The sequence below is a fragment of the Symphalangus syndactylus genome, chromosome 16, assembly GCF_028878055.3.
Source record: "Symphalangus syndactylus isolate Jambi chromosome 16, NHGRI_mSymSyn1-v2.1_pri, whole genome shotgun sequence".
NCBI lineage: Eukaryota > Metazoa > Chordata > Mammalia > Primates > Hylobatidae > Symphalangus > Symphalangus syndactylus.
In genome coordinates this window covers 72,778,132-72,805,159 of record NC_072438.2, presented here as the reverse complement: position 1 = coordinate 72,805,159, position 27,028 = coordinate 72,778,132, and the positions used below count along the sequence as shown (strand labels likewise).

Genomic DNA, 27,028 nt, shown 5'->3' with positions numbered 1-27,028 from the left:
AACCCACATCCAAGTAAGTGTTTTAAAAATACAAAATAATGCAATAAACACACAAAAAAAGAGGTATGTGCAGGGCTTAGGGGAACACAAAGGTGTGTGCTGCACCTAGAGGTGGGCAAAAGTCAGGGTCATGAACACTCTTGTACAGTGCGTAACAAGAGCTCAACATTCACTGCCAGATCCTCATGGATATTTCTGTAGTTAGAAAATCTAAAAATACTAATCATGAAATTGACCTATTGAAGGCATAGTCCGACTGTGTTGTGGATGCAGACTTTAACTCAAAAGTCAAGGAATTCACTGCAACTGGTAAAGTAACTCTCTTTTCTCCGTCTGTCTCTTCTCAGTTGCGGTTTGGAAGCAGAGACACTGAAGGAGCTGTCTTGAATAGTTAACACGGCCAGAACGTCAGTGCATGTAAAAAGAATTTTAAAGTGTGACTACATTTTTATTGAGAACTCCCTCTTTCCCCAGGTGGATCTGCAGGGCAGTCACCTTCATCCTGATCCATAACTGCACATTTACTGTTTGCATCTCCCGCCAGATGGTACGCCCCACGAGGCAGGCACTGAGCTCAGGATCTCACTCCCCTCCGAGAGCCGGGCGGCCCCAGGCCTGGACCACAGTGTGTGCTCCACAAATGAATGAAAGGTCTCCTTTTTCACTTCCACGTATTTGCGGGATCCAGGCCTAGGGTCGCTCTTTTGCCCTTAGCTGCAGATCTGAAGTGGGGCTGCCCGACCCCAATTCCCGGACGCCTTTCACCCCAGCCCCGGAGACTCCAGCCCCGTTTAAATCCTGACACTCGGAAACTCTTCTAACACTTGCAAGGTACCCCTTTTACCTATAAAAGGCTCTCGGGCCGCGAGATCGCCGTCAGAGCAAAGCCAGGCTACTACTGCAGGTACCAAGACAGTGGCGCCGCCCGCGCCTCCGGAACAGGAAACCGAGGGAATTAAAAAGCAAACCTGAGAAAGCTGGGCCAAGGGAGGGAAAACTCTTCAGCCCACCGCAGGGCCTTGTACGCGGTGATTGGCGCGTCAACGAAAGCGATGGACGTCTAGACCAATCGTCAGCAAAAGACCCTTTGGAGCCAGCGCCCCCTCCTCCTGCGTCCTCCAATCCGAAAACGCAACCGGGTGAGGGAGCGCTTCCGCCCGGAGAGAGCTGGCCGGGTTGAGGCGCCGGCTTTCCCGGCTCTTCTCCGGCTGCCACCGCTTTGCTGCAAAGCTGACGGGCGCAAAAACATGAGTGACTCCGCGGGAGGGCGCGCTGGTCTCCGGCGTTACCCCAAGCTCCCAGTGTGGGTGGTGGAGGATCATCAGGAGGTGAGCGGACGGCAGCCAGGCTCTGGGGCAGAATCAGCGGAAGCCCTGACGCTCAGAGGGCCAAGCAGACGGCGCAACCTTAGCATCGGAGGCCAGAGAGTTAACCAGAGTTAAACTGCCCGATTCCGTTGCTGTGGAGAGGCCCCCAAAACAGCTAACTAGGAAGAATGAGAACTGACATTTATGGGCGCTTCCTACGAGTCGGGGCAACTTATTTACCTCGGTTTGCCCCCAGAACCAAACAACTGGTGGCGTCGGGATTCGAAACCGGACAGTCTGGCTGCAGAGCCCTGTGTCCTTAACCTGCAGTTAACTCTGGCTTCCAGGTGTCTCCTGGAATCGCCACCACAGCCCTGCTGTTTAGATGGGAGGCTTTATGTTTGGAACGTGGGCTCTGATCTGAAATGGGGACCGTAATCGTAGGACTCACAGGGCTGTTAGGAGTGTTATTGTGTGCATATTGTGTTTAAAAATCATTTTTTTTCTTTTTTGAGACGGTGTCTCTCTGTTGCCCAGACTGGAGTGCAGTGGCGCGATCTCGGCTCACTGCAACCTCCGCCTCCTGGGCTCGAGTGATTCTCCTGCCTCAGCCTCCTGAGTAGCTGGGACCACAGGCACACATCACCGTGCCCAGCTAATTTTTGTATTTTTAGTAGAGACGTGGCTTTGCCATGTCAGCCAGGATGGTCTGAACGTCTGACCTCACGTGATCGGCCCCCGCCGGCCTCCCAAAGTGCTGGGATTACAGGCGTGAGCTACTGCGCACGGCCCATATTGTGTAAAAAAAAAAAAATGTATATATTTTAACACGGTGCCCTGCATAGAGATAAACACTAAAAGGAGTTTCCATGTTTATGGCCGTGCTGATTTACAGTAGCTACATTGGTGTCTTAATCTAGAATTTTCCAAGTCAACAAAGGAGGCCCATGGATCTAATAAATATGTTGTAAAGTAGCATCAGTAGGCTTGGGATGGGAGGAGGTTCTCTGGATGTTAAAAAAAGAAGAGGGATTTACTGATGGTGACAGTTAATAGGAGAGGAAGATAGGTTTCTCAGGACCTGGATATAGTGTCTATGACCTTCAGAGAATGAGAAAGCCTAGGTTAGACGGTGCTTTCAAATTAGGTATTAAACCTAGAATTAGAGATGTAAGAGGAGAAATCCTTTACAGACCACTTAACCCAACCCCACCATTCTAAGGGTACCAAAAAGACCCAAACCAGCCTGGACAGCAGAGCGAAATCCCATCTCTACAAAAATAGAAGTGAAAAAATTAGCTGGGCGTAGTGGTGCGTGCCTGTAATCCCAGCTACTCAGGAGACTGAGGTGGGAGGATCACGTGAACCCAGGAGTCCAAGGCTGCAGTGAGCCATGATCACACCACTGCTCTCCAGGCTGGGCAACTGAGCAAGACCCTGTCCCTTTTTAAAGGAAAAAAAAAAGTACTTTGAGACCTAGGGTAACTTGAACACCTAGTTAATATTAGAACAGGCATTAAGCAGTAGTTCGTTCCTGAGCCCCCGTCCTGGTCTGTTTCCCCACATGACCTGTTGAGTTTGAGGGGGCAGCAGGAAGGCAGCTGGAGGTGCAGGTTGGAAGTTCTGAGGACAAAGTAATGCTTGAGATTATCATCTGCACCATCTACAATAAACAAATTTTATGTTTTTCCACTTTACAGCAACATAGTATGCTTTCGGTTATGTGCATTATTTAGCATTGTTTTTCAGTCTGCAGTTGAGTGTGTGCTCATGGTTTCAGTGTTAATTCTTATTGTGTGCCTGTGTCTTTTACAGGTTCTACCCTTTATATACCGGGCCATAGGCTCAAAGCATCTTCCTGCCAGTAATATAAGTTTTTTACATTTTGACTCACATCCAGACCTCCTTATTCCTGTGAATATGCCAGCAGACACCGTGTTTGATAAGGAAACACTCTTTGGGTAATACGTGATTTTATTCATGGTCTTTTGTGTTTGAAGTACAATTTGCAGTAGATAATAAGCAATTATAGGAAATAGACTTTGCTAAACTCATGGGTTTGGGGGTTTTTTGTTTGTCTTTTTGCCTTTTGCATTTTATTTAGAACAAGTGTTGACAACTTTCTTAAAGAGCCAGATTAGTAAATATTTTAGGTTTGCTGGCCATATGGTCTCTGTTGCAACTATTAATCTTTGCCTTTGTAGTGTGAAAGCAATCACAGGCACTGTGTAAACAAATGACAGCAGCTGTGTTCCAATAAAACTTTATTTACAAGCTGGGCATGGTGGATGAGCCTGTAGTCCCAGCTACTCAGGAGGCTAAGGTGGGAAGATCACTTGAGGCCAGTGGTTCCAGGCTGTGATCAAAGCCTGTGGATAGCCACTGCACTCCAGACTGGGCAGCATAACCAGACCCCATCTCTTAAAAGAAACAAACCAAAAAAACTTTGTTGACAAAAACAGCCTGGCCAATGTTTAATCCTTTTAATATTTGCCTTTATAGAGACCATTGGATTCTCATGTCTATTTCTGCATTTAGTCCATTGCCATATGTTGTTTTGGTTGAAATATATGATGAAAATTCAGGCTTTCACAGACATGTAATTGGAAAAGGAAAGAGTATTTTGATAGCCTTTTCAGATAATTGTGAATATTCTTTGATAGTGCACCAAAACTTGAAAAGTAGTAGTTTATTAAAGCTTATTTGAAATGTAGAATTCAGCAATTCAGTATCAAGTGTGAATAACCATAGTTTATTGATCACTCCTTTCAAGATAAACGGTGTTCACCTCGAAGTTCAACCACAACAAGTGCTTTTCCTTGAGACAACTGTTATGCTTCAAACTATGTAGCAGGAGAGCTTTCTGTGCATTTCTCATTTTGCCACACATAATATTTAAAAATGTATACTCAGGATGGAAATTTAATAAAATCAAGATGTTCTCGAATGAAACTTTTATATTATGTATTTTGGCATTGGTTGGTAACGAAGAATATAGTAACTACTAACAGTTTGGTGCTGCTGCCTTAATTAATGTTGGAACATCAACCCACCAGTGCCTTTGCACCATCTTTGCAAATGTCAATAAATGAAAACAGGAAATAATACCTTAGTATTTTCATGAAAATAGTTTTGTAATAGTGACGTCCTTGAAAAAGTCTCAGGAACCACTCTAGGGACCACACTTTGAGACCTGTGGTCTTAAAATGTTGCAGATAAAATTGCACTTGGAGAAAAAAAAAACTAAAAGTTTTAATGTTGTCTCTATGTTTCTTTTCCAGAGAATTAAGTATTGAAAATTGGATTATGCCTGCAGTTTATGCTGGCCATTTTTCACATGTAATATGGTTTCATCCCACATGGGCTCAGCAAATCAGAGAGGGCAGACACCACTTTTTAGTAGGCAAAGACACTTCTACCACAACAATCAGGTAATTTCCTCATATTTGTGAATATGGAAGTGATTGAATGTTTCTATCTTATTTTGGATTCCTGTAATAACTTCATAAGTCTCTGCACACAGATAGGGTCAGATTAAGCCTCAGCTTCTCCAAAGAGTTCTCAAAACACGAAGAACAAACTTTTAAGTCTGTTGATATTCCTCACGTACCATTTATGTTTAGTTGTTGGTCAAATTAGATTTTGAATGTGATCATTATCCTCTGGAATTTGGGTTTCATCAGTGATTAACTCCTTAAGCCATTGAAGTATCTTATAGATTTATATATTCAGTAGTACATTTTACTGTTTCCTGTCAATATAACTGTTGTCTGCTGAATTTGCCGCAGTGGCTCATGCCTGTAATCCCAGCACTTTGGGAGGCCGAGGCGGGTAGATCACAAGGTCAAGAGATCGAGACCATCATGGCTAACACGGTGAAACCCCGTCTCTACTGAAAATACAAAAACAAATTAGCCGGGCGTGGTGGCAGGCGCCTGTAGTCCCAGCTACTCAGGAGGCTGAGGCGGGAAAATGGCGTGAACCCAGGAGATGGAGCTTGTGGGGAGCTGAGATCATGCCACTGTACTCCAGCCTGGGCAGCAGGAGTACAGTTTTGAGACTCTGTCTCAAAAACAAAACAAAAAACAAACAAACAAAAAAACGATAATTAGGCCGGGCGCGGTGGCTCAAGCCTGTAATCCCAGCATTTTGGGAGGCCGAGGCGGGTGGATCACGAGGTCAGGAGATTGAGATCATCCTGGCTAACACAGTGAAACCCTGTCTCTACTAAAAAATACAAAAAAATTAGCCAGGCGTGGTGGTGGGTGCCTGTAGTCCCAGCTACTCTGGAGGCTGAGGCAGGAGAATGGCATGAACCTGGGAGGCGGAGCTTGCAGTGAGCCGAGATCATGCCACTGCACTCCAGCCTGGGCAACAGAGCGAGACTCCGTCTCAAAAAAAATAAAAATAAAAATAAAAAAATAATTAGCAGTGAAAGGGCAAAATTATCTCACTTTGATTTTTTTATAAATCCAACTGCTGAATAAGTAGACTTGGGGCTTTAATTTTCTTTATAATATAATTAGTTTCAGATAAGTACTTAATCTAAAGTAAATTACAGTATCCGCTGACGTGAGATAAATGTGCAACTGTTTTTATTGTATAAGCTATTTAACAATGTTTTGTGTATCTTGTGATACTATAATACTTTTAGAAATATCAGTATGTTCTTGACTTTAAAATTCTCTTGTGATAGGATAAATATTTTAAGCAGTATAGCCATAACTTTCTAGAACCTTAGGGATAATGGAGTGAAATGGTAATAGTTGAAAATCAGATAGTCTTCCTTATTGAAAATGATACTTTATTTCTAATTTATTCTTAATGATACAATTAACTTTTGTAGTATACATTCTTATCATTTGCACAAATAGCTTTGTTGTGATATATGAAAATTGTATTTCAGATATAACTCAAAAGAAATAATTAAGACTAAGCATATAAATATTGTACATACTACTGGTATATGTGAAATAGTAGTAGGGTTTTTATTGAGTACTTCAGTGAGTAGGCCTGATTTAACCCATAAAATCAAATAATTTTCAGCAATCTGACACAGACATCTGAAACTCCATGTGTGATTAACAATTTTGGAAGATTTTGATTCATGACTGGTTAATCCTGCAAGTAAAAATGTATGGAAGAGACACATATACATGTTGGTGTGCAGTTTAACAAATACTTGTATGTTTGTATGACAGGAACACAGGAAAACTGGTGTTATTAAAAAGAATATTAATTTAGGTTGGGGGATACAGCCTCATCTTAGGGTTGCACAGTTTTAATAAGCTTGGACATTAGTTTTACTATGTCATTAATCTATTTTTGGAAAATAGCTTTTACAGTTTATAGCTGTGTATGCTGGGAGAGGTCAAGTGGGAAATAAATATTAACCATGATTTTAGGTGGGTAAGGCATGCCTCTAGAGGAAGTATTTGGCTTCACTGTTTGAAGTATTTACCAAGTCACTTTTCATATTGAAAATACTATGGTTATATAAAAATTAACAAAGCTCTAAAATATGTCAGGGGGAGTTTCTATTAAGAGAATTTATTTCCAGTTGAAATTTTTCTCTTCAATGATTTTTTGGATAAAGATTCAGCTGGTATGAGAGAGAACAAAGGAACACTGGTTTAAACAAGAGAGTTTATTCTTATGGTAGAATTCACTGTACACAGTCCAGGCCTATGTGGCAGCTCTAGAGTTTGGGGAACTCTAGTTCCTTCTACCTTTTTGCACCACCGTCTCTAGAATATTAACCTTGTCCTTATAGTCCAAGGTGACTTGCCACCTCTATGTTCATATGCCAGTCAGCAGGGAACAGGAGAGCAAAGCTCTGTGTGCTTTTCTTCCATTCACAACCACTGGCCTGAATTTAATCACATGGCCACACCAGGCTGCAAGACAGACTGAAATGTAGTCTTTATGTGGAGCAGCTGTGTGTCCAGCTAAGAATTTGAGGAATGCTATTTCTACAGAAGAACAGGAAGTATAAATACTAGAGACTGCTCTCAGTTTTTGTCAAATAGATCTGTTCTTATATTTCTGCCATGCCATAGTGAAATGTCAACTGATTTGCCCATTCTTCTTAAAAATCGTTTTTTCCTCTGATTCAGGGTTACAGGAACAGATCATTACTTCCTAAGTGATGGTCTGTATGTACCTGAAGACCAGCTAGAGAACCAAAAACCTTTACAATTGGATGTAATTATGGTAAAACCTTATAAACTCTGTAACAATCAAGAAGAAAACGATGCAGTGTCTTCTGCTAAGAAACCAAAGCTAGCCCTGGAAGATTCGGAAAACACTGCTTCTACTTACTGTGACTCTTCTTCAGAAGGACTGGAAAAGGACACAGCAACACAGAGAAGTGACCAGACTTGCCTAGAACCATCATGTTCATGTTCTTCTGAAAATCAGGAATGCCAGACTGCTGCCAGCACTGGGGAAATTCTGGAAATTTTGAAGAAAGGGAAGGCATTTGTTTTAGATATTGACTTGGATTTTTTTTCAGTCAAGAATCCCTTCAAAGAAATGTTCACTCAGGTAAATACTGTATTTTTAACACATAGATCTTGGGAATTGTATGGCTTTTCTCTAGATGAGGAACCAGCAAACTCTTTAAACAGCCAGCTAGCAATTATTTTAGGCTTTGGGGTTCACATTCTCTACTAATACCCTTTTCTGCTGTTCTCTAAACTTTTTAAAGTTGTATATACCATTCTTAACTTGAGGGCCATACACACACAGGCTATAGGCTGTGGATTGCCAACTCCTGCTCTAGATAGTATTCATTATTTTGCATTTATTAATTGGGGTAATGTATACATGGGTGATGGATAAAAATTAAATCATACAGTACAGGTATATACAGTCAGCCCTCTGTATCCATGGGTTCTATATCCCTGGATTTAACCAGCCACAGATAGGAAATATTCAGAAAAAATAAAAAACAACTAGGAATAACAATACGAGAGTAAAAAATAATACAAATAAAAAACAATACAGTATTAACAACTATTTACATAGGATTTACACTGTATTAGATACCACAAGTAATTTAGAGATGACTTAAAGTATATGAGAGGGTATGCATAGGTTATATGCAAATACTACACTATTTTATGTGAGGGACTTGAGCATCCACAGATTTTGGTATCCACAGGAGGTCCCAGAACCAATCCCCCACGGATACCAAGGGACAATGTACATTGAAAAACAGCACTCTCTTATCCCCATTCCCTCAGTTCTTTGCTTCAGAAACAAATACTGTGGTCAGTTTCTTGTGTATCTTTCCAGCGATATTCTATATATAAATCCTGTGTAACAGATTATTCCTTAAACAGTGATGTGCCTGATTACTCACCTAAATATTTGTAATAAATATTTGTAATGAAAGTTTCTAGAAGGTTACATAAGAAATTCAGTGGCAGTTATTCCTTTTAGAGTGCTATCAGGAAACCTGGGAACACAGGGATTTTTATAGCCTAAATACCCTTTGGTACGATGGACTTTTTAAAAAGCATATATTACACTTTATTATTTAGCAGCAATTTTTTAAATATCATTAGGAAAGACAGATGTTCATCTTTTTTTTTTTTTTTTAAGAGCATGTTCAGGCTGGGCATGGTGGCTCATGCGTATAATCCCAGCACTTTGGGAGGCCAAAGCAGGAGGACCACTTGAGCCAAGGAGTTTGAGAACAGCGTAGGCAACGTAGCAAGATCCCATCTCTATTAAAAAAAAAAAATTTTTTTTTAATCTAGCCAGGCATAGTGGCACGTGCCTGTGGTCCAACTACTCAGGAGGCTAAGATGGGAGGATCACTTGAGCCTGGGAGGTCAAGGCTGCAGTGAGTCGTGATCGCACCCCTGCACTCCAGCCTGGGTGACAGAGCGAGACCCCATCTCATAAAAAAGAAGCATGTTCAAAAGTTAGGGGAGTTAAGTTCTGTTGTTACCTCTACTGCTTATTAGCTATATGATCTTAGGAAAATTACTTAACCTTTCTGACCCATAGTTTCTTCAAGTATCGAATCAGAATAATAATCATACCCAACTCAGGATTGTTATAATGAATAAAGCACTGAAGATATGCCACAACATTGTACTTAATGAATTTTAGCTCTTGGATATAACCTCTTCCTGAGAATACTCCTAAATAGGATTACTGGGGCCAGGTGTACCCAGCTATGTAATGGATCCATGTAGCTGTGCTAAACAAGGGGAAACATTATCCTACAAAGTTTGTATAGCAAGCCTCTTTCTCCCCTTGTGTGGTGCCTCCTGACCGAGGTTCTATGTCTTTGACATTCTACCTCCAGTATTGCCTTTGTACTTCAGAGTTCTCTTCTGTTGTTAGAGAAATGGCTGCAAAGTGAACATAGGGAGTTCTTTGTTGTTGTTATTAAAGATATGTATATTTCCTGTAAACAGCTAAGTCCTGTAAACAGCTAGGACATGCCATTTATATAGCGGAATATTATTTAAAATATTTTCATCTCGTGACCCATTAGCCACCAAGTATGCTTCCTTAGGTAATTTTTACATAGTATTGCCATGCCCAGCTGGATAGAGTTGCCTTGAAGAAGTGATATTTACAATAAAACAAAATTTTACAATATTTACAATAAAATTATTACAATAAAAATCTAAAGTATACATTTTGCCTGATTCTCCCATACATACCTTTAAATAATTATCTAAGATGTTCTTGTATCACAAGGAAGGTTGTCTCTTCCTTAAAGCATATCATTAAAAATTTTTAACTTTTTTTTTTTCTGGTATGTGGATTTTTTGTTTTGTTTTCCAGGAAGAGTACAAAATCTTACAAGAGCTGTACCAGTTTAAGAAACCTGGCACCAACCTAACAGAGGTATCCTCCGTTTGTTTCTTTGGGGTTTCATTCATTTATCATATTAACTAATAATATCTTGCAAATTACCACAGTGATCTCAAAGACTGCTCAAAGAGTATGTGTGTGTGTGTGCGTGTGTGTGTGTGTATTGGCAAAGCCCATGGTTAGTACTTGAAAATTATGTTTTAACTAATAGAGCCAAGTTTTTTTTGTAATAGGACGTTGCTTGTTTTTTGAAAGAATAACTATATAATCTCAGCTTTTCAATGTATTTAAAGGAAGATTTGGTAGATATTGTTGATACTCGAATTCATCAATTAGAGGATTTAGAAGCCACTTTCGCTGATTTGTGTGATGGTGATGATGAAGAAACAGTACAGAGATGGGCTTCAAACCCTGGGTAAGACTCTCAAACATTTTTTTCCCCCAACTCTACTAACTTTCAGTCCTAGATATGTTCCTAAATTTGCAAGATACATTGCTTTTAAAAAATTAGTATTCAGCTACTTGGGACGCTGAGGCAGGAAAGGATCACTTGAGGCCAGGAGTTCCAGACCAGCCTGGGTAATGTAACAAGACCCTGTCTCTGAAAAAAAGTTTTTTAATTAGCCAGATATGGTGGCACCTACCTGTAGCCACTACAGCCACTGCTCCCAGCTACTTGGGAAGCTGAAGTGGGAGGATTGCTTGGCCCAAGGAGTTTGAGGCTGCAGTGAGCTGTGATCAGGCCACTGCACTCTACCCTGGGTGACAGAAACTTGTCTCAAAAAAGAAAGAGAGAAAGAAAAAAGAATTAGTATTAAATTTCAACACATTTACTAACAATAGTAGACATTATTGAGTGTTTTCTGTGTATCCTTTATCTAAAATTTTTCCTTGCCTTATCTCATGTACTCCTTACAACAGTCTTACGGTTTTATTATTATTATGTCAATTTTATAGATGAGGAAACCAAGGTTAAGTAAATTGCCCCAAGTCACATAGTAAGTGGGCATGTTTTTAGTCTTTGTACGGTAGCTACCCCTAAATATGAGATATTGTACAAGGTCTTAAAGAGAATTAAAGATGAGTAGTACATAGGCATTCCCTGTTCTAAGTAGAATAAGAAAAAAAATACTAACGTAACAACAGAAAAGTAAATTACTTGACAAGTAAATTACAATGCGAAAACTTGGTTGGGCGTGGTGGCTCATGCCTGTAATCCCAGCACTTCGGGAGGCCGAGGTGGGCGGATCACGAGGTCAGGAGATCGAGACCATCCTGGCCAACACGGAGAAACCCAGTCTCTACTAAAAATAAAAAAATAAAAAAATAAATTAGCCGGGCATGGTGGCAGGCGCCTGTAGTCCCAGCTGTTCGGGAGACTGAGGCAGGAGAATGGCATCAATCCGGGAGGCAGAGCTTGCAGTGAGCCGAGATTGCATCACTGCACTCCAGCCTGTGGAGACTGGAAAAACAATTGGAAAACTTAGCTTCTTTTAAGGAAAGCCCAAATACAAGCAGAAGAGTATTTTCAATCTCTTGACGTGAAGGAGCAGTATTTGAAGGCCAGATTCTCCATCAGGTCATTTATTTAACTGACTGTTCGTATTACCTTGAAAGAATGGAGAGAGAAGTTCTTTTTGAGTGAAAGCCTTTGATATTGAAGCTGGAGTGAAAGAATATTGACATAAATATTACAGTGATTTTTCTCTAAAATAATTCTTAAATCATGTAATCTCAAACAGCCAGAAAACTAAAATAAAACCATCAGACAAACTTTTTGTCCCCATGAGCATAGGAAAACCAGAACTAGCTTATTTTAAAACTAATCTCCCACAAACTGTCATATTCTCTCTGGTGTAAACAAAAGAAAATCAGTTGTAAGGTAGCAAGATAAAACGGAAAATTAGAATCAATAGTACTTTAGGCCAGAACATGAACAGCCATTAAGATTTGTCATGTTTTAGTTATTAAAAATAATTCAGCAGATCTCTAGAAGAATATGGAAGAAGCTGAAACAGTGGTTGCCTCTGGGGAGAGGAATTCTATGGCTAAGTGATGAAGTATATGAGTGAGAAATTATTTCTTTTGCTATGTGCATGTATTAGCTATTCAAAATACTCATTGTAATTTTTACTTAAAATATTCAAAAACATCCCTAAAATGTAAACATCATAAAGCTTTAATTCTTGACACTAACAAAGCAGTGATGTGGAAGAATAATTCACAGTAATATAAATCACATCAATAAGTATTGATTAGGCACTTTAACATCAGTTAATGGCCAGGCGTGGTGGCTCATCTCTGTAATCTGAGCACTTTGGGAGGCCAAGGTGGGCAGATCGCCTGAGCTCAGGAGTTCGAGACCAGCCTGGGTGACATGGTGAAATCCTGTCTCTACAAAAAAATACAAAAAATTAGCCAGGCATGGTGGCATGCTCCTGCAGCCCTGGCTACTTGGGAGGCTGAGGTGGGAGGATCACTTGAGCCTGGGAGGTCAAGGCTGCAGTGAGCTGAGATCGCACCACTGTACTCCAGCCTGGATGACAGAGAGAGACCCTGTCTCAAAAAAAGAAAGAAAAAAAATCAGTTAATGCTTTTTCCTCTTCCGTATAGGGTTCTAAAATGATTCCCTATTTTTTGAAATGATAGAAGAGGGAGATAGAAAAATAAGTCACAGGACAGGAGTCTTCCTAGAAATGCTGAAAAATACCCATTATTTTGTTATTTCATGAAGTCTCAAGCTAAGTTTAAAACTTAAACAACAACAACAAAATAGGCCTGGAAACCTTGGAATCCTAAGTCCAGCCCACAGACTTCCACTGAAACCCACTCTGCCTACTGAGCATGCCCAGTTAGCTCCTCATCGCCAGCAGAGAGTTCTATCACAGACTTGAAGATATGATGAGACTGCAACAGTAGTGAGTTTAGACTGTGCTTGGTATTGAAGGGAGAAAAAATAGTATAAAGGAAAAGTAGATGACACTGAAAGAAAAGTCTCCCCAAACTAACCATGACCCTAAAGAGCCAGACCCTCGGCATGGAGGCTTCACTATGTCTAGGGAAGTGAGGTGGGTGGTTAGGGTCCAGAAGCCTAGAAAATGTCATTCATTAAAAGGAAAAAGTAACAGGACAAGTGGGCAAGCAGGCAGGCCTCCATGCCTCCTTTTTTCTTTTTCTACTCCCAGCAAATTAGTGAATATTTGTGGAGGAGGAATTAAAACACTAGAAGTATTAGCCAATCAGAGCTTCCAAAAGGTCCACCTAAACTTAATACCTTAAAAGCATCAATGTGGCCGAGCGCGATGGCTCACGCCTGTAATCCCAGCACTTTGGAAGGCCAAGGCGAGCGGATCACGAGGTCAGGAGATCGAAACCATCCTGGGTAACACGGTGAAACCCCGTCTCTACTAAAAAATACAAAAAATTAGCCGGGCGTGGTGGCGGGCACCTGTAGTCCCAGCTACTTGGGAGGCTGAGGCAGGAGAATGGCGTGAACCTGGAAGGCAGAGCTTGCAGTGAGCCGAGATCGTGCCACTTCACTCCAGCCTAGGCAACAGAGTGAGACTCTGTCTCAAAAAAAAAAAAAAAATGCATCAATGTTATATCAGATGATGTAGGATTTTTCCGATTATAATTGTATTTACTGGCTAGGCCTGGGTTTACACCTGTAAAATCCCAACACTTGGGAGGCTAAGGTGGAAGGATTACTTGAGGCCAAGAGTTTAAGACCAGTCTGGGCAACATAGCAAGACCCTATCTCTACAAAAAGATTTTAAAATTAGTTGGGTGTGGTGGTGTTCACTTATTGTCCCAGCTACTCAGGAGGCTGAAGTGGGAGATTCCTTAAGCCCAGGAGTTTGAGGCCACAGTGAGCCATGATCACACCACTGCCATGTAGCCTGGGTGGTAGCGAGATCCTGTCTCAATAGTAATAATAATTGTATATACAAATAAACGTGTCCTTAATTTTTTTTTTTTTTTTTTTTTTTTTTTAGCTTTCAGGAAACAGCCCTTTTTCATCACAGCATGCTAAAGACGCTTAGTTTTCTTGCTAATCAAAATAATTTTTTTTTTTTTGAGACAGTTTCACTCTTGTCACCCCGGCTGGAGTGCAATGGTGTGGCCTCAGCTCACTGCAACCTCCGCCTCCCGGGTTCAAGCAATTCTCCTGCCTCAGCCTCCCGAATAGCTGGGATTACAGGCATGCACCACCACACCCGGCTAATTTTGTATTTTTAGTAGAGACAGGGTTTCACCACGTTGGCCAGGCTGGTCTCGAACTCCTGACTTCAAGTGATCCGCCTGCCTCGGCCTCCCAAAGTGCTGGGATTATAGGCATGAGCCACCGCACCTGGCCTCAAAATAATTTTTAAAGTCAGTAGAACTTCCCATTTTTGAAGAAGAAATCTCATTTTCTTGAATGTTCACTTTTAGTCTTTAACACAATCTGTAATCTTTTAGGTAAGAAATCAGGAAACATTTATTTCTTAATATTTTAAGATATTTGAACAGCTTTATCTTTTATTTCCCAAATGCCATATGAAGCATGTTATTATGGTAAATGTTAGTATAATGTATCATTTGCTATTGTCATTTTAGTTGTGGTAGTTGTGATGTTTAATTGAGTGGGATGGCTTTTTTCCAGAATGGAATCACTAGTTCCCCTTGTACAGAGTTTGAAAAAACGGATGGAAGTACCAGACTATGAAATGGTAAATATTTTAACATGTAAAATTGACCCTTTGTAAAGACAATTTTCTGGGTAGAAGAATTTGCTTTTTGTTAAAATGGTTCATTTTTGTTTGTGTTCCTGTGAAGTCTGAAACAATTATTAAGAAAAGAAATGAGTGAAAAAAATACATACATTGAAACAGAATACTATTTTCCTGGAAAAGCCTTCCAGGAAAAACATTTTTTTCTCAATTTTACATATGAAGCAAAAGTCCTGTGTATTTTTTTAAATTTGTCTGTGGTCACATCTCTCTTCACCAGACAAAAGAAAAGCACACAATTTCTAAAATGGTCCATTTTTTATTGAGTATTTATACTCCCTTCCTCCTTCCTTCTTTTCCTCCCTATTTAAAAACTTTTCCGTTTGTAAAAACCACAAGACAAAGAAAAAAGAGAGAGCAGTGACTAGCACATTTTAAATGTGTTAGCTGTTTGTCAACAGGGATCTGAATGCTACGGCGAAAGATACTTTTAGTCATAATTTATATGTATATCATTTTGCAGTCTTTGAAGCATATATTTTCCCATTTGACCTGGTACTTGAGATGAGAAAGCTATAGCTTAAAATGTTCAAGTGACTTTTCTCAGATTTGATGCCAGGGCTAAGACTTCCAAGTCTCCTTCTTCTTAGTGTGGTCTTTCTCTTACTTGAGTAAGCTAGGTTTGCATATTTTATTTACTTATGGAATACAGTCAGACCACTGTGTTTGACTAAAGTTGAAGTATTGATTTAAATATTGATTGAATTTATAAGAATTTGCTGGTATTCTTTAAAATAAGAGATGTCTATTTTCACACTGCTGATAAAGACATACCCAAGACTGGGCAATTTACAAAAGAGATTTAATGGACTTACAGTTCCGTATAACTGGGGAGGCCTCACAGTCATGGCAGAAGGTGAAAGGCATGTCTCACACGGTGGCAGACAAGAGAAGAGAGAGCTTGTGCAGGGAGACTCCCGTTTTTAAAACAGTGAGATCTTGTGAGACTCATTCACTATCATGAGAACAGCACAGGAAAGACCCACCCCCACAATTCAATCACCTCCCATCGGGTTCCTCCCACGACATGTGGGAATTGTGGGGGGTACAGTTCAAGATGAGATTTGGATGGGGACACAGCCAAACCATATCATTCCACCCTTGGCCCCTCCCAAATCTCCTATCCTCAAATTTCAAAACCAATCCTGCCTTCCCAACAGTCCCTCAAAGCCTTAACTCATTTCAGCATTAACTCAAAAGTCCACAGTCCAACATCTCATCTGAGACAAGGCAAGTCCCTTCCACCTAAGAGCCTGTAAAATCAAAAGCAAGTTAGTTACTTCCTAGATACAATGGGTGTACAAGAATTGGGTAAATACAGCCGTTCCAAATGGGAGGAATTGGCCCAAAGGGGCAATGCAAGTCTGAAGTCCATTGGGGCAGTCAAATCTTAAAGCTCCAAAATGATCGTCTTTGACTCCACGTCTCACATCCAGGTCACGCTGATGCAAGAGGTGAGTTCTCATTGTCTTGGGCAGTTCCGCCCCTGTGGCTTTGCAGGATACGACCTCCCTCCTGGCTGCTTTCACGAGCTGGTGTTGAGTGTCTGCAGCTTTTCCAGGCACACGGTACAAGCTGTTAGTGGATCTACCATTCTGGGATCTGGAGGACGGATAGTGGCCCTCTTCTCACAGCTCCACTAGGCAGTGCCCCCAGGGACTCTCAGTGGGATCCGACCCCACATTTCTCTTCCACACTGCCCTAGCAGGGGTTCTCCATGAGGGCCCTGCCCCTGCAGCAAACTTCTGCCTGGGCATCCAGGTGTTTCCATACATCTTCTGAAATCTGGGCAGAGGTTCCCAAACCTCAATTCCTGACTTCTGTGCACTCACAGGCTTGATCAACACAACACGGAAGCTGCCAAGGCCATCCTCTGAAACCACAGCCCAAGCTCTGTGTTGGCCCCTTTTAGCCATGGCTGGAGCAGCTGAGACACAGGACACCAAGTCCCTAGGCTGTACACAGCACTGGGACCCTGGGCCCTGCCCATGAAACAATTTTTTCCTCCTAAACCTTCAGGCCTGTGATGGGAGGGGCTACCGCAAAGGTCTCTGACATGCCCTGGATACATTTTCCCTATTGTCTTAGGGATTAACATTTGGCTCCTCGTTACTTATGCAAATTTCTGCAGCCAGCTTGAATTTCTTCTCAAAAAATGGAATTTTCTTTTCTTTAACATTGTCAGGCTGCAAATTTTCCAAACTTTTATGCCCTGTTTCCCTCTTAAAACTGAATGCCTTGGCCAGGCACAGTGGTTCACGCCTGTAATCCCAGCACTTTGGGAGGCCAAGGCTGGCAGATCACTTGAGGCCAGGAGTTCAAGACCAACCTGGCCAACATGTCGAAAGCCCGTCTCTACTAAAAATGCAAAACTTAGCTGGGTGTGGCAGTGCACACCTGTAATCCTAGCTACTCAGGAGGATAAGGCAGAGAATCGCTTGAACCTGAGAGGCAAAGGCTGCAATGAGCCGAGATGGTACCACTGCACTCCAGCTTGGGTGACAGAGCGAGACTCCATTTCAAAAAAAAAAAAAAATGGATGCCTTTAACAGCACCCAAGTCACCTCTTGAATGCTTTGCTGCTTGGCAATTTCTTCCACCAGATACACTAAATCATCTCTCAACTTCAAAGTTCCACACATCTCTAAGGCAGGGGCAAAATGCCATCAGTCTCTGTGCTAAAATATAACAAGAGTCACCTTTGTTCCAGTTCCCAGCAAGTTCTTCATCTCCATCTGAGACCACCTCAGCCTGGATTTCATTGTCCATGTCATTATCAGCATTTTGGTCCAAGCCATTCAACAAGTCTCTAGGAAGTTCCAAACTGTCCAACATTTCCCTGCCTTCTTCTGAGCCCTCCAAACTGTTCCAACCTCTGCCAGTTCCAAAGTTGCTTCCACATTTTCAGGTATCTTTTCAACAGTGCCCCACTCTACTGGTACCAACTTACTGTATTAGTCTGTTTTCATGCAGCTGATAAAGACATACCCAAGACTGGGCAATTTATAAAAGAAAGAGATTTAATGGACTTAGTGTTCCACATGGCTGGAGAGGCCTCACAATCATGGCAGAAGGTGAAAGGCACATCTCACATGGCAGCAGACAAGAAGAGAGAGCTTGTGCAGGGAGACTTGTGTTTTTAAAACCATCAGATCTCCAGCCGGGCATAGTGGCTCACATCTGTAATCCCAGCATTTTGGGAGGCCGAAGCGAGCAGATCACCTGAGGTCGGGAGTTCGAGACCAGCCTGACCAGCATGGAGAAACCCCGTCTCTATGAAAAACACAAAATTAGCTGGGTGTGGTGGTGCATCCCTGTAATCCCAGCTACTCGGGAGGCTGAGGCAAGAGAATCGCTTGAACCCAGGAGATGGAGTTTGCGGTGAGCCAAGATCATGCCATTGTACTCCAGCCTGGGCAAAAAGAGTGAAACTCTGTCTCAAAAACAATAAATAAAACCATCAGATCTCCTGATACTCATTCACTATCATGAGAAAAGTGCAGGAAAGACCCACCCCCACAATCACCTCCCACCAGGTTTCTCCTATGACACGTGGAAATTGTGGGAATTACAATTCAAGGTGAGATTTGGGTGGAGATGCAGCCAAACCATATAATGAGCAAAGCAAAAGAATATTTTGGTGAAACCTAAGCAAATCCAAGACTTACACTTTTTTGTTTAACTTTTTTTTTTTCCAGGAGCATACATTCAAATTGCCCTTAATAAACACTTCCAAGACTTACACTTTTTAAAAATGGTAATTAAGAAGATCATTATAAGATACTTAAGGTTTGAAAATGTTTTGAGGCCAGGAGCAGTGGCTGATACCTGTAATCCCAGCACTTTTGGAGGCCAAGGCAGGTAAATCGCTTGAGCCCAGGAATTTGAGACCAGCCTGGGCAACATGGCAAAACCCCATCTCTACAAAAAATACAAAAATTAGCCAGGTGTGGTGGCGCACGTCTGTAGTCCCAGCTACTTGAGAGGCTGAGGCAGGAGGATCGCTTGAGCCCAGGTGGTTACAATGAGTTGAGATCGTGCCATTGGACTCCAGCCTAGGCAACAGAGTGAGACTTTGTGTCAAATTTAAAAAGAGAAAGAAAATGCTTTGAGTTCATACAATATTTATCAAGTATGTCTGCAGGCAGGTCTGCTTTAATCATTACATTGCATCTGGGTTTTTTCGTTGGGTGGGTTTGATGTTTTTTTGGGGAGCAGCGAATGGCTAGGGCTCAGTCACAGATGATGTAATCCATTATGATGTGCCTACAGCTGCAGAGATAGAGGGCTAAATAGTTTTATCATTTTGGCAAAATGAACATCCAGAATTCATCCTTTTATCACACTGACTGATCATTGCCAGTTAAATTGTTGATGTGTATCCAAAGCCTCCAATAAAATAGTTGATGAGTGCGTGTTTTCATACCTTGCACTTGTGTACTCTAGGCAAAACTATGACATAGTTAAGTTCTAGTTTTCAAAACATTAAAGTTAAGGTTGCAGAATGGTAGCATGTGAGCCACTTCTAACTTTCAGGCAAGTTTAGTGCTAAGACTAGAACATTATTCCATTCAAATTTAAAACACATGTAGCTAGCAGTAGCTTATGGTTGTACATAAAGGATACACAAGAAAACAGTTTGGTTAAATAAGGTAGGATAAATATTTTCTCTTGTATCCTCTCAAAGCTTTGCTTTGAATGTAGTACTAGGTGCATATATTAGTATTTAAAAAGTAAGTAAAATAATGTGTTAAAAATGAGATAAGAATATGTACAACTTTTTTTTTTTTTTTTTTGAGATGGAGTTTCGCTCTTGTTGCTCAGGCTGAAGTGCAGTGGCACAATCTTGGCTCACTGTAACCTCTGCCTCCCGGGTTCAAGTGATTCTCCTGCCTTAGCAGGAGAAGCTGGGATTATAGGCATGTGCCACCACGCCCAGCTAATTTTGTATTTTTAGTAGAGACGGGTTTTCTCCATGTTGGTCAGGCTGGTCTCAAACTCCTGACCTCAGGTGATCCGCCTGCCTCAGCCTCCCAAAGTGCTGGTATTACAGGCATGAGCTACCACGCCTGGCCTCAACTTTTTAGAATCTAGATGAAATGGATAATTTGATAGAAAATGTGAATTACCAAAATTGACCCAAGACCAATAATCATAAAATAAAGAAGTAGCTAAAGACTTATTCTAAAAAGAGGCATCTGGCCCAGACAGGTGTATAGGCGAGTTCTACCAACACTTCAGAGAGCAAATAACTTTTATGACATAGAAACTGTTAGGGAAAAAATAATCCCAATGCATAAAAATATTAAAAATTAAAAGTTTTTTATATTTAAGGTGTTGGATATCCCAGTTACCCTGATTTGATCTTTATATGCTATTATGAATGTATTAAATTATCACATATACCCTGAAAATATGTACATCTTTTATGTATCAATGAAAGTAAAGATTTGTCAATAAGGCCATTAATGATTAAAGAAGCTTACAAAAACAACTGTCATACAGTGTAATTTTTAATTGTCTTATTTTCAGGTTCACCAGGCTGGTTTAACCTGCGATTATTCAGAACTTCCTCACCATATCAGCACAGAACAAGAAATAGAGTATCTTATTCAATCTGTGCATTATTTACTGAAAAATTTACCAAATCCTACTCTTGTGACAATTGCAAGGTAAGTGTGTTCAGCAGAATAATGGCAAATCAGACATGTGCACATCCTAATCTCTGGAACCTGTGAATATGTTACATTATATGGCAAAAGGAAATTCGCAGTGTGATTAACTTAAGGATTTTGAGATGAGGAGATTATCCTGGATTCACCAAGTGGGCCCAATGTAATCACAAGGGTCCTTAGAAGAAAAAGGCGGGAGGGTCAGAATCAGAGAGAGTGATTCGAAAATTCCACACTGTGGGCTTTGAAGGCAGAGACCACAAGCTAAGGAACACAGGCAGCCTTTAGAAGCTAGAAAAGGCCAGGGGACAGATTATCCCTGGGATCTTACAAAAAGAATGCAGCCCTGTCAGCACCTTTATTTTAGGACTTCTGACCTCCAAAACTATATAATAAATTATTGTTGCTTTAAGCTACTAAGTTTGTGGTAATTTTTTATAGCAGCAGTAGGAAACTAATACAATCTCTAGATAAATATAATGATTACTAATAAAATAATACAAATTTTTTTTTACCTACTCAGCGCAAAATTTAGATGTTGTATTTTCTCTTCCCTGTTTTTCTTTTTTTTTTTTTTTTTTTTTTTTTGAGATGGAGTTTCACTCTTGTTGCCCGGGTTGGAGTGCAATGGCGCAATCTCAGCTCACTGCAACCTCTGCCTCCCAGGTTCAAGCAGTTATCCTGCCTCAGTCTCCAGAGTAGCTGGGATTACCAGGATGTGCCACCACGCCTGGCTAATTTTGTATTTTTCATAGAGACGGGGTTTCTCCATGTTGGTCAGGCTGGTCTCGAACTCCCGACCTCAGATGATCCGCTCGCCTCGGCCCCCACTGTGCCTGGCCCTTTCTGTTCCCTGTTAGTGATGACATGCAAACAATGTAGTTATTGTTATCTTTTCTTTGAGGTTGGTAATATTCAGATGAACACAAGAATTCTCATTTCTGTGTCCTACCAATTATTTAGCTGCTGCCATGTTTTAAATTTGAATATAATTGCTGAATAGTTATAACAATTTAATAATGCTTTCCTGTGTTAATTTTTGGGCTGGTTTTGTATGGAAGTATGAGATTCTAAAATAAGTACTTTAAGTACTCAGGCTAATAATATGTAATTCATGACAAACATTTTGTAACATCCTTTTATCATTCTGAAACCTCATATAATGTAACCTACCTATATATAATTTAAATATATAGATAATATTCATAATTACATAGATAATATACATTATATATAGATAATGTAACCTACTATATACATAATACCTATACACATAGGAGGAATTAAAGTAATTGATAATAAAATATATTAAAATGCCAAACTAGACTCACATATTTAAGAGATGCAGTTAAAAATATACTGTAGCAGTTACACTATGTGATGTAAATGTAGCAGTTACAAATGCAAACAGATACCGTGCGTTGACCAGATGCCATGAACAGCACTGCCATAATGACATTTTTTCAGTCATTGAACAGCCTCTTCATAAGGATCTGCAGTTAAAGTCCAGTCTTTCCCCAACTGACAGAGTGTTGCATTCCTGGAAAATTTAGTTCATATTTAATGCATTTTTTAAAAATACTTTTATATATAAACAAGTGTTCAGTTCTAGGCTGTATTAGTCTGTTTTCACGCTGCTGATAAAGACATACCTGAGACTGGGCAATGTACAAAAGAAAGAGGTTTAATTGGACTTACAGTTCCACGTGGCTGGGGAAGCCTCACAATCATGGTGGAAGACAAGGAGGAGCAAGTCATGTCTTACATGGATGGCAGCAGGCAAAGAGAGAATGAGAAGCAAGCAAAAGAGGTTCTCCTTATAAAACCCTCAGATCTCATGAGACTTATTCACTACCACAAGAACAGTATGGGGGAAACCACTGCCATGATTCAATTAGCTCCCACCAGGTCCCTCCCACTGCAATGGGAATTATGGAAGATACAATTCAAGATGAGATTTGGGTGGGGACACAGCCAAACTATATCATAGGCTCAAAAAAATAAAAATCACTTTTTCACTTACATGAGTACTCAGTAGACTTTGAAAATATTGAAGACACAGGATAGCTATTCATATTGCAGGATGATCCTGCCTGTTGCAAGCCCTGTAGCAGCCCAGCCCTCTTATCCCAGTCCCCTAAATGTCAATAGCATCCCCTATTCATTGTGTCAACCAAAAATGTACTAAGAGATTTTCAAAACACCCTCATGGGAGTAGCTCCCATCAAGAACAACTCTAATAGTGTTTAAAGAAGTCAAAAATTGGCCAGGTGCAGTGGCCTCACACCTGTAATCCTGGCATTTTGGGAGTTGGAGGTGGGTGGATCACCTGAGCTCAGGAGTTTGAGACCAGCCTGGGCAACATGGCAAAACCCTGTCTCTACAAAAAAACACAAAAAATTAGCCTAGGCATGATGGCATGTGCCTATAGTCCCAGCTACTTGTGGAGCTGAGGCTGCAGTCAGCCAAGATCACACCACTGCACTCCAGCCTGAGTGACAAAATGAGACCCTGTCTCAAAAAAAAAAAGTCAAAAATCCTTCCAAAAGTATTGCAGTACCCTTTATTTGTTAAGACTTATAAGTTGAGTTTTTACATATGACAATTTAAAGTAGGTCTTGCTGAGCATAGTGGCTTACACCTGTAACCCCAGCACTTTGGGATGCCAATGTGGGTGGATTGCTTGAGCCCAGGAGGTTGAGGCTGCAATCAGCCATGATCATGCCACTGAACAACAAAGGAAGCTCTTGTCTCAAAAAATAAAGTAGGCTTTTGTCCATATGTATATGTTACTATTTAATAAAGTTTCTCAAGCTAGACATGGTGGCTCACCCCTATAATCCCAGCATTTTGGGAGGCCAAGGTGGGCGGATCACCTGAGTTCAGGAGTTCAAGACCAGCCTGGCTAACATGGTGAAACCCCGTCTCTACTAAAAATATATAAATTAGCCAGGCATGGTGGCAGGCACCTGTAATCCCAGCTACTCAGGAGGCTAAGGCAGAAGAATCGCTTGAACCCAGAAGGCGGAGATTGCAGTGAGCCGAGATTGTGCCACTGCACTCCAGCCTGGGCAACAGAGCGAGACTCTGTCTCAAAAAAAAATAAAAAATAAAGTTTCTCTTTATTATTTATTGTGTCTTAAATTTTCACATCAAGCCACAAAAATAACCTGGTCACTAGAGCATAAAATGAGTTTATCAGTGGTCTTATAGATTATCTCTTTAGGTTTGAAATACTTGTACTAAGGAGTAGGCCAGATAACTAATTCCAGTTCCTTCTATAAAGATTTCTGTGCTGCTCTTCTCACTCTGTCCTCTAGAAGGCTTTATTAACCCTTATCCAGAACCAGGAGACACTGGTTAATCCAGTTGTAACTGGCAGCAGCATTGTAACTGCCCAGTGCAACTCAGGTTGCAGTTGGTAGTTCTGGAAAGACTCCCAAAATACAGATATCTGCCCCAACCTACTTTGCTCTTTTCTGCTTCCTACTACCTAGGAAAGTAAATCCAACACCAGCACATCGCCACATTTCATTTTGGACCAAGCCATGGATCCTTTATAATTTTGCAGTTAACAAATCATTTTTAGAAATAGAATCCTTTTATCAGTTGGAAAACCTCGACCCTCATCATTTCTAGCCCTAGCACACACATAACAAAAGATGTCCCATCGCTAAGATAATATGCCCCTGTATTCCCAAACAACATCTCCCTTTCAGGCAAACAGTGGTCTAGCAATCAAGCACTAAGGCGCACACCGCATGTCACCTTGCCCAGGTTAATCTCTTTCAGATTTCTTTAAAGGGATAGTAATTGTGCCTATTTCATACAGTTGCTGTGAAAATTAAAGAACATAATTTATGTAAGGTGCCTAACATGGGGTAAACCTTTACTAGCTTTCAACTGATATTAATCCAAAATTCAGCACACCTTAATTTCTGTTTTACATTGAAATCAACACATGCAGCTTTTCCTCACAGTATGATTTTATCCTATGTGTAGTTTTCTTCTTTCTCTTTCTTTTGGTTCTAGGTCAAGTCTGGATGATTACTGTCCTTCTGACCAAGTTGACACTATTCAAGAAAAGGTCCTCAATATGCTACGTGCCCTCTATGGAAATCTAGACCTCCAAGTGTATGCAGCAGAGTCTCCTCCATCCTGAAACAAACAAAACATTAGGCTCCTGTTGTATCTTGGTTTAGTAACAGCCCTTTAATTAACTTATTTGTAAATGAGTCTTCCAGAGAACACTGTTTTTATATTAACTTTTAGTTGAAATCTTTCAGATATTTTGAATCGCTAAACAACTATTGTCAGTTGCGGAATGATGGTAAATTTTTTGGCATCAAGTCTAATAACCCCAACTGATAGAACTGTTGTTTATCTGTCTTCCTTAAGTATTTTTTAGGGTTTTTTTTTTTTTTTTTTCACTTTTCCCCCAGGTCTATTGGACTGTATGAGATTCATTCATACTTCATTTATTCATTCAACTAATATTTATTGAACACTTAACATGTACCAGACATTATTAAGTGCTGGGTATATGGTAATGAATGGAATAGACAAGGCCCCTGCCCTTTTAGGGGAGACAGATAAGAAGTAAATTATGGGTTATGAGAAATGTTATGAAGGAAAGGACAACAACAGACCTGTCTTAGTACTTAGAGTACCATGGCCTTATAGGAAAGTAATATTCTCTTTTTTTTTTTTTAATTTTATAAAAATAGAGATGGGGTCTCACCATGTTACCTAGGCTGGTCTCGAACTCCTGGGCACCAGCAATCCACCTGCCTTCGCCTCCCGAAGTGCTGGGATTACAGGTGTGAGTCACTGCCCCAGCCAGAAACTAACATTCTCAAAAGCTACTACCGAAAAAAACCCACAAATTTGCCAATCCATGAAAGTATCATAGGAAGTCTACCTTTCCAAGGAATTTGGCATTGTGGCCCTGCTCTTGCCAAATGCTCTCCAGCATTGTTGGTATCAAGGTGGTCTGCTTGAGTAAACTTGACCAAACAAAAATTAACTGTTTTTTGCTTTTCTGTTTTTGTTTTACTGATCAAAAAAGCCCTTCAGGGTCTTTTGTGCCTCCAGGCGGTCGTTGTAAATATCAATAATATAGTACCTAAGTGCAACTTTATTGGCAAGTCTGGATTGATACTTTTTTCAGATAAACCAGCTTTTTATGTAAATAGTAAGGGAAAAAGTTAAATCTTTAATTCTGACCTGCCGTAAATACCCAAAGATATAAACTGTGTTCTAGCACCCCCCCCCATAACTAGGACATCCTTCCTGAGTCTTAATCATGAAACTTGATTTTCTTAATTGGCCAGTGTTCTGATCTTTTTCTTTTTTCTTTTTTTTTTTTGAGACAGAGTCTTGCTCTGTCGCCCAGGCTGGAGTACAGTGGCGCAATCTCGGCTCACTGCAAGCTCCGCCTCCCAGGTTCACGCCATTCTCCTGCCTCAGCCTCCTGAGTAGCTGGGACTACAGGCGCCCGCCACCATGCCCGGCTAATTTTTTGTATTTTTGGTAGAGACAGGGTTTCACCGTGTTAGCTAGGATGGTTCTCGATCTCCTGACCTCGTGATCCGCCCGCCTCGGCCTCCCAAAGTGCTGGGATTACAGGCATGAGCCACTGCGCCCGGCCTTGTTCTGATCTTTAGTATCTCTTTAGTTCAGTAATTTTTACCTACCTACTTGATTTATTTTCCTTTAAAAGGTGAAATGACATTTAAAGAAAAACAAACACCCATCATTCCTCAGTCCCAACACAGCAGTTCTTTTCACTCTTGCATGTAGCTTTCAGGCCTTATCCACATGTGTCCCTACAGAGTTGCATGTAGCTAAAATTATAGTGTGCTGCCTAACTTTGTGCTAATAACCAAGGACACACATTATCATTGCCTCTCAGTGGATGGCACCTGACCCCATTTTTCCAAGGATTCTATTTTCCAGTGAATTTTTGTCACCGAGTTAATTTCCCAAGTCTGATAGCATGAACGCTTATTTGTGTTGTGAAAAGCAGGTCAGCCTGACTCAGCTCTCCATTTTCATAGAACAATGTGTGCCGGAATAAGTTTATTTTCTTGGTAAAATCAGAATTGTAGAATTGTGCTATTTTTAATTTTTAAAATTTTTGGTTAGAGCTTATAGACATTACTTTTATGATTATTTTGCATGCTAAGTAAGTTAAAGGGTATGTTTTGAACTGTAGCACTAATTAATGTGTGTGATCTTAGTATATCGATAGCTTTGATTTTGTGAGTGGTTTACTAGTCATTTATTATGATTCCCATGAACTCTGATATGATTCATTGTGGTTTTAACTCAGGTTGAATAAAAGCATCCATTTCTTTTATAGGAAGGTTTGTTTAATTCTCATGTTCTGTGATCATCTCTTTGAGAATAAAATTCAGTCCCTAATAGTTGAAAA

At 40.6% G+C, this 27,028-nt stretch overlaps 2 protein-coding genes across 19 annotated transcripts in view; one reads left to right on the top strand and one right to left on the bottom strand.

Annotated features, from left to right (window-relative positions):
• The window catches only part of DROSHA (drosha ribonuclease III), a 131,200-nt gene extending 130,170 nt beyond the window's left edge, over positions 1–1,030 (bottom strand). For 4 of the 14 annotated variants that reach the window (XM_055245508.2, XM_063619896.1, XM_055245511.2 and 1 more), the window contains exon 1: positions 845–1,025. The gene's annotated coding sequence lies outside the window, so the exon portion shown is untranslated. Of the gene's footprint in view, positions 1–844 lie in introns of all 14 variants that reach the window. The other 10 variants (XM_063619892.1, XM_063619894.1, XM_063619893.1 and 7 more) reach the window with 7 other exon arrangements.
• C16H5orf22 (chromosome 16 C5orf22 homolog) lies at positions 960–27,028 on the top strand. Of its 5 annotated transcripts, XM_055245692.2 has the most exons (10): positions 1,132–1,328; positions 3,123–3,268; positions 4,589–4,738; positions 7,424–7,853; positions 10,119–10,181; positions 10,442–10,563; positions 14,794–14,860; positions 17,631–17,828; positions 20,453–20,592; positions 24,625–27,028. In XM_055245692.2, exons 1-10 carry the CDS (start codon positions 1,248–1,250, stop codon positions 24,752–24,754), a joined length of 1,527 nt encoding a protein of 508 aa, XP_055101667.1. In that variant the 5' UTR covers positions 1,132–1,247; the 3' UTR covers positions 24,755–27,028. The 5 variants fall into 5 exon arrangements, with proteins under 5 accessions (XP_055101668.1, XP_055101667.1, XP_063475976.1 ...); XM_055245693.2 differs by lacking the exon at positions 17,631–17,828 and having other exon boundaries at positions 960–1,328; XM_063619905.1 differs by lacking the exons at positions 20,453–20,592; positions 24,625–27,028 and adding an exon at positions 18,619–18,859 and having other exon boundaries at positions 1,153–1,328.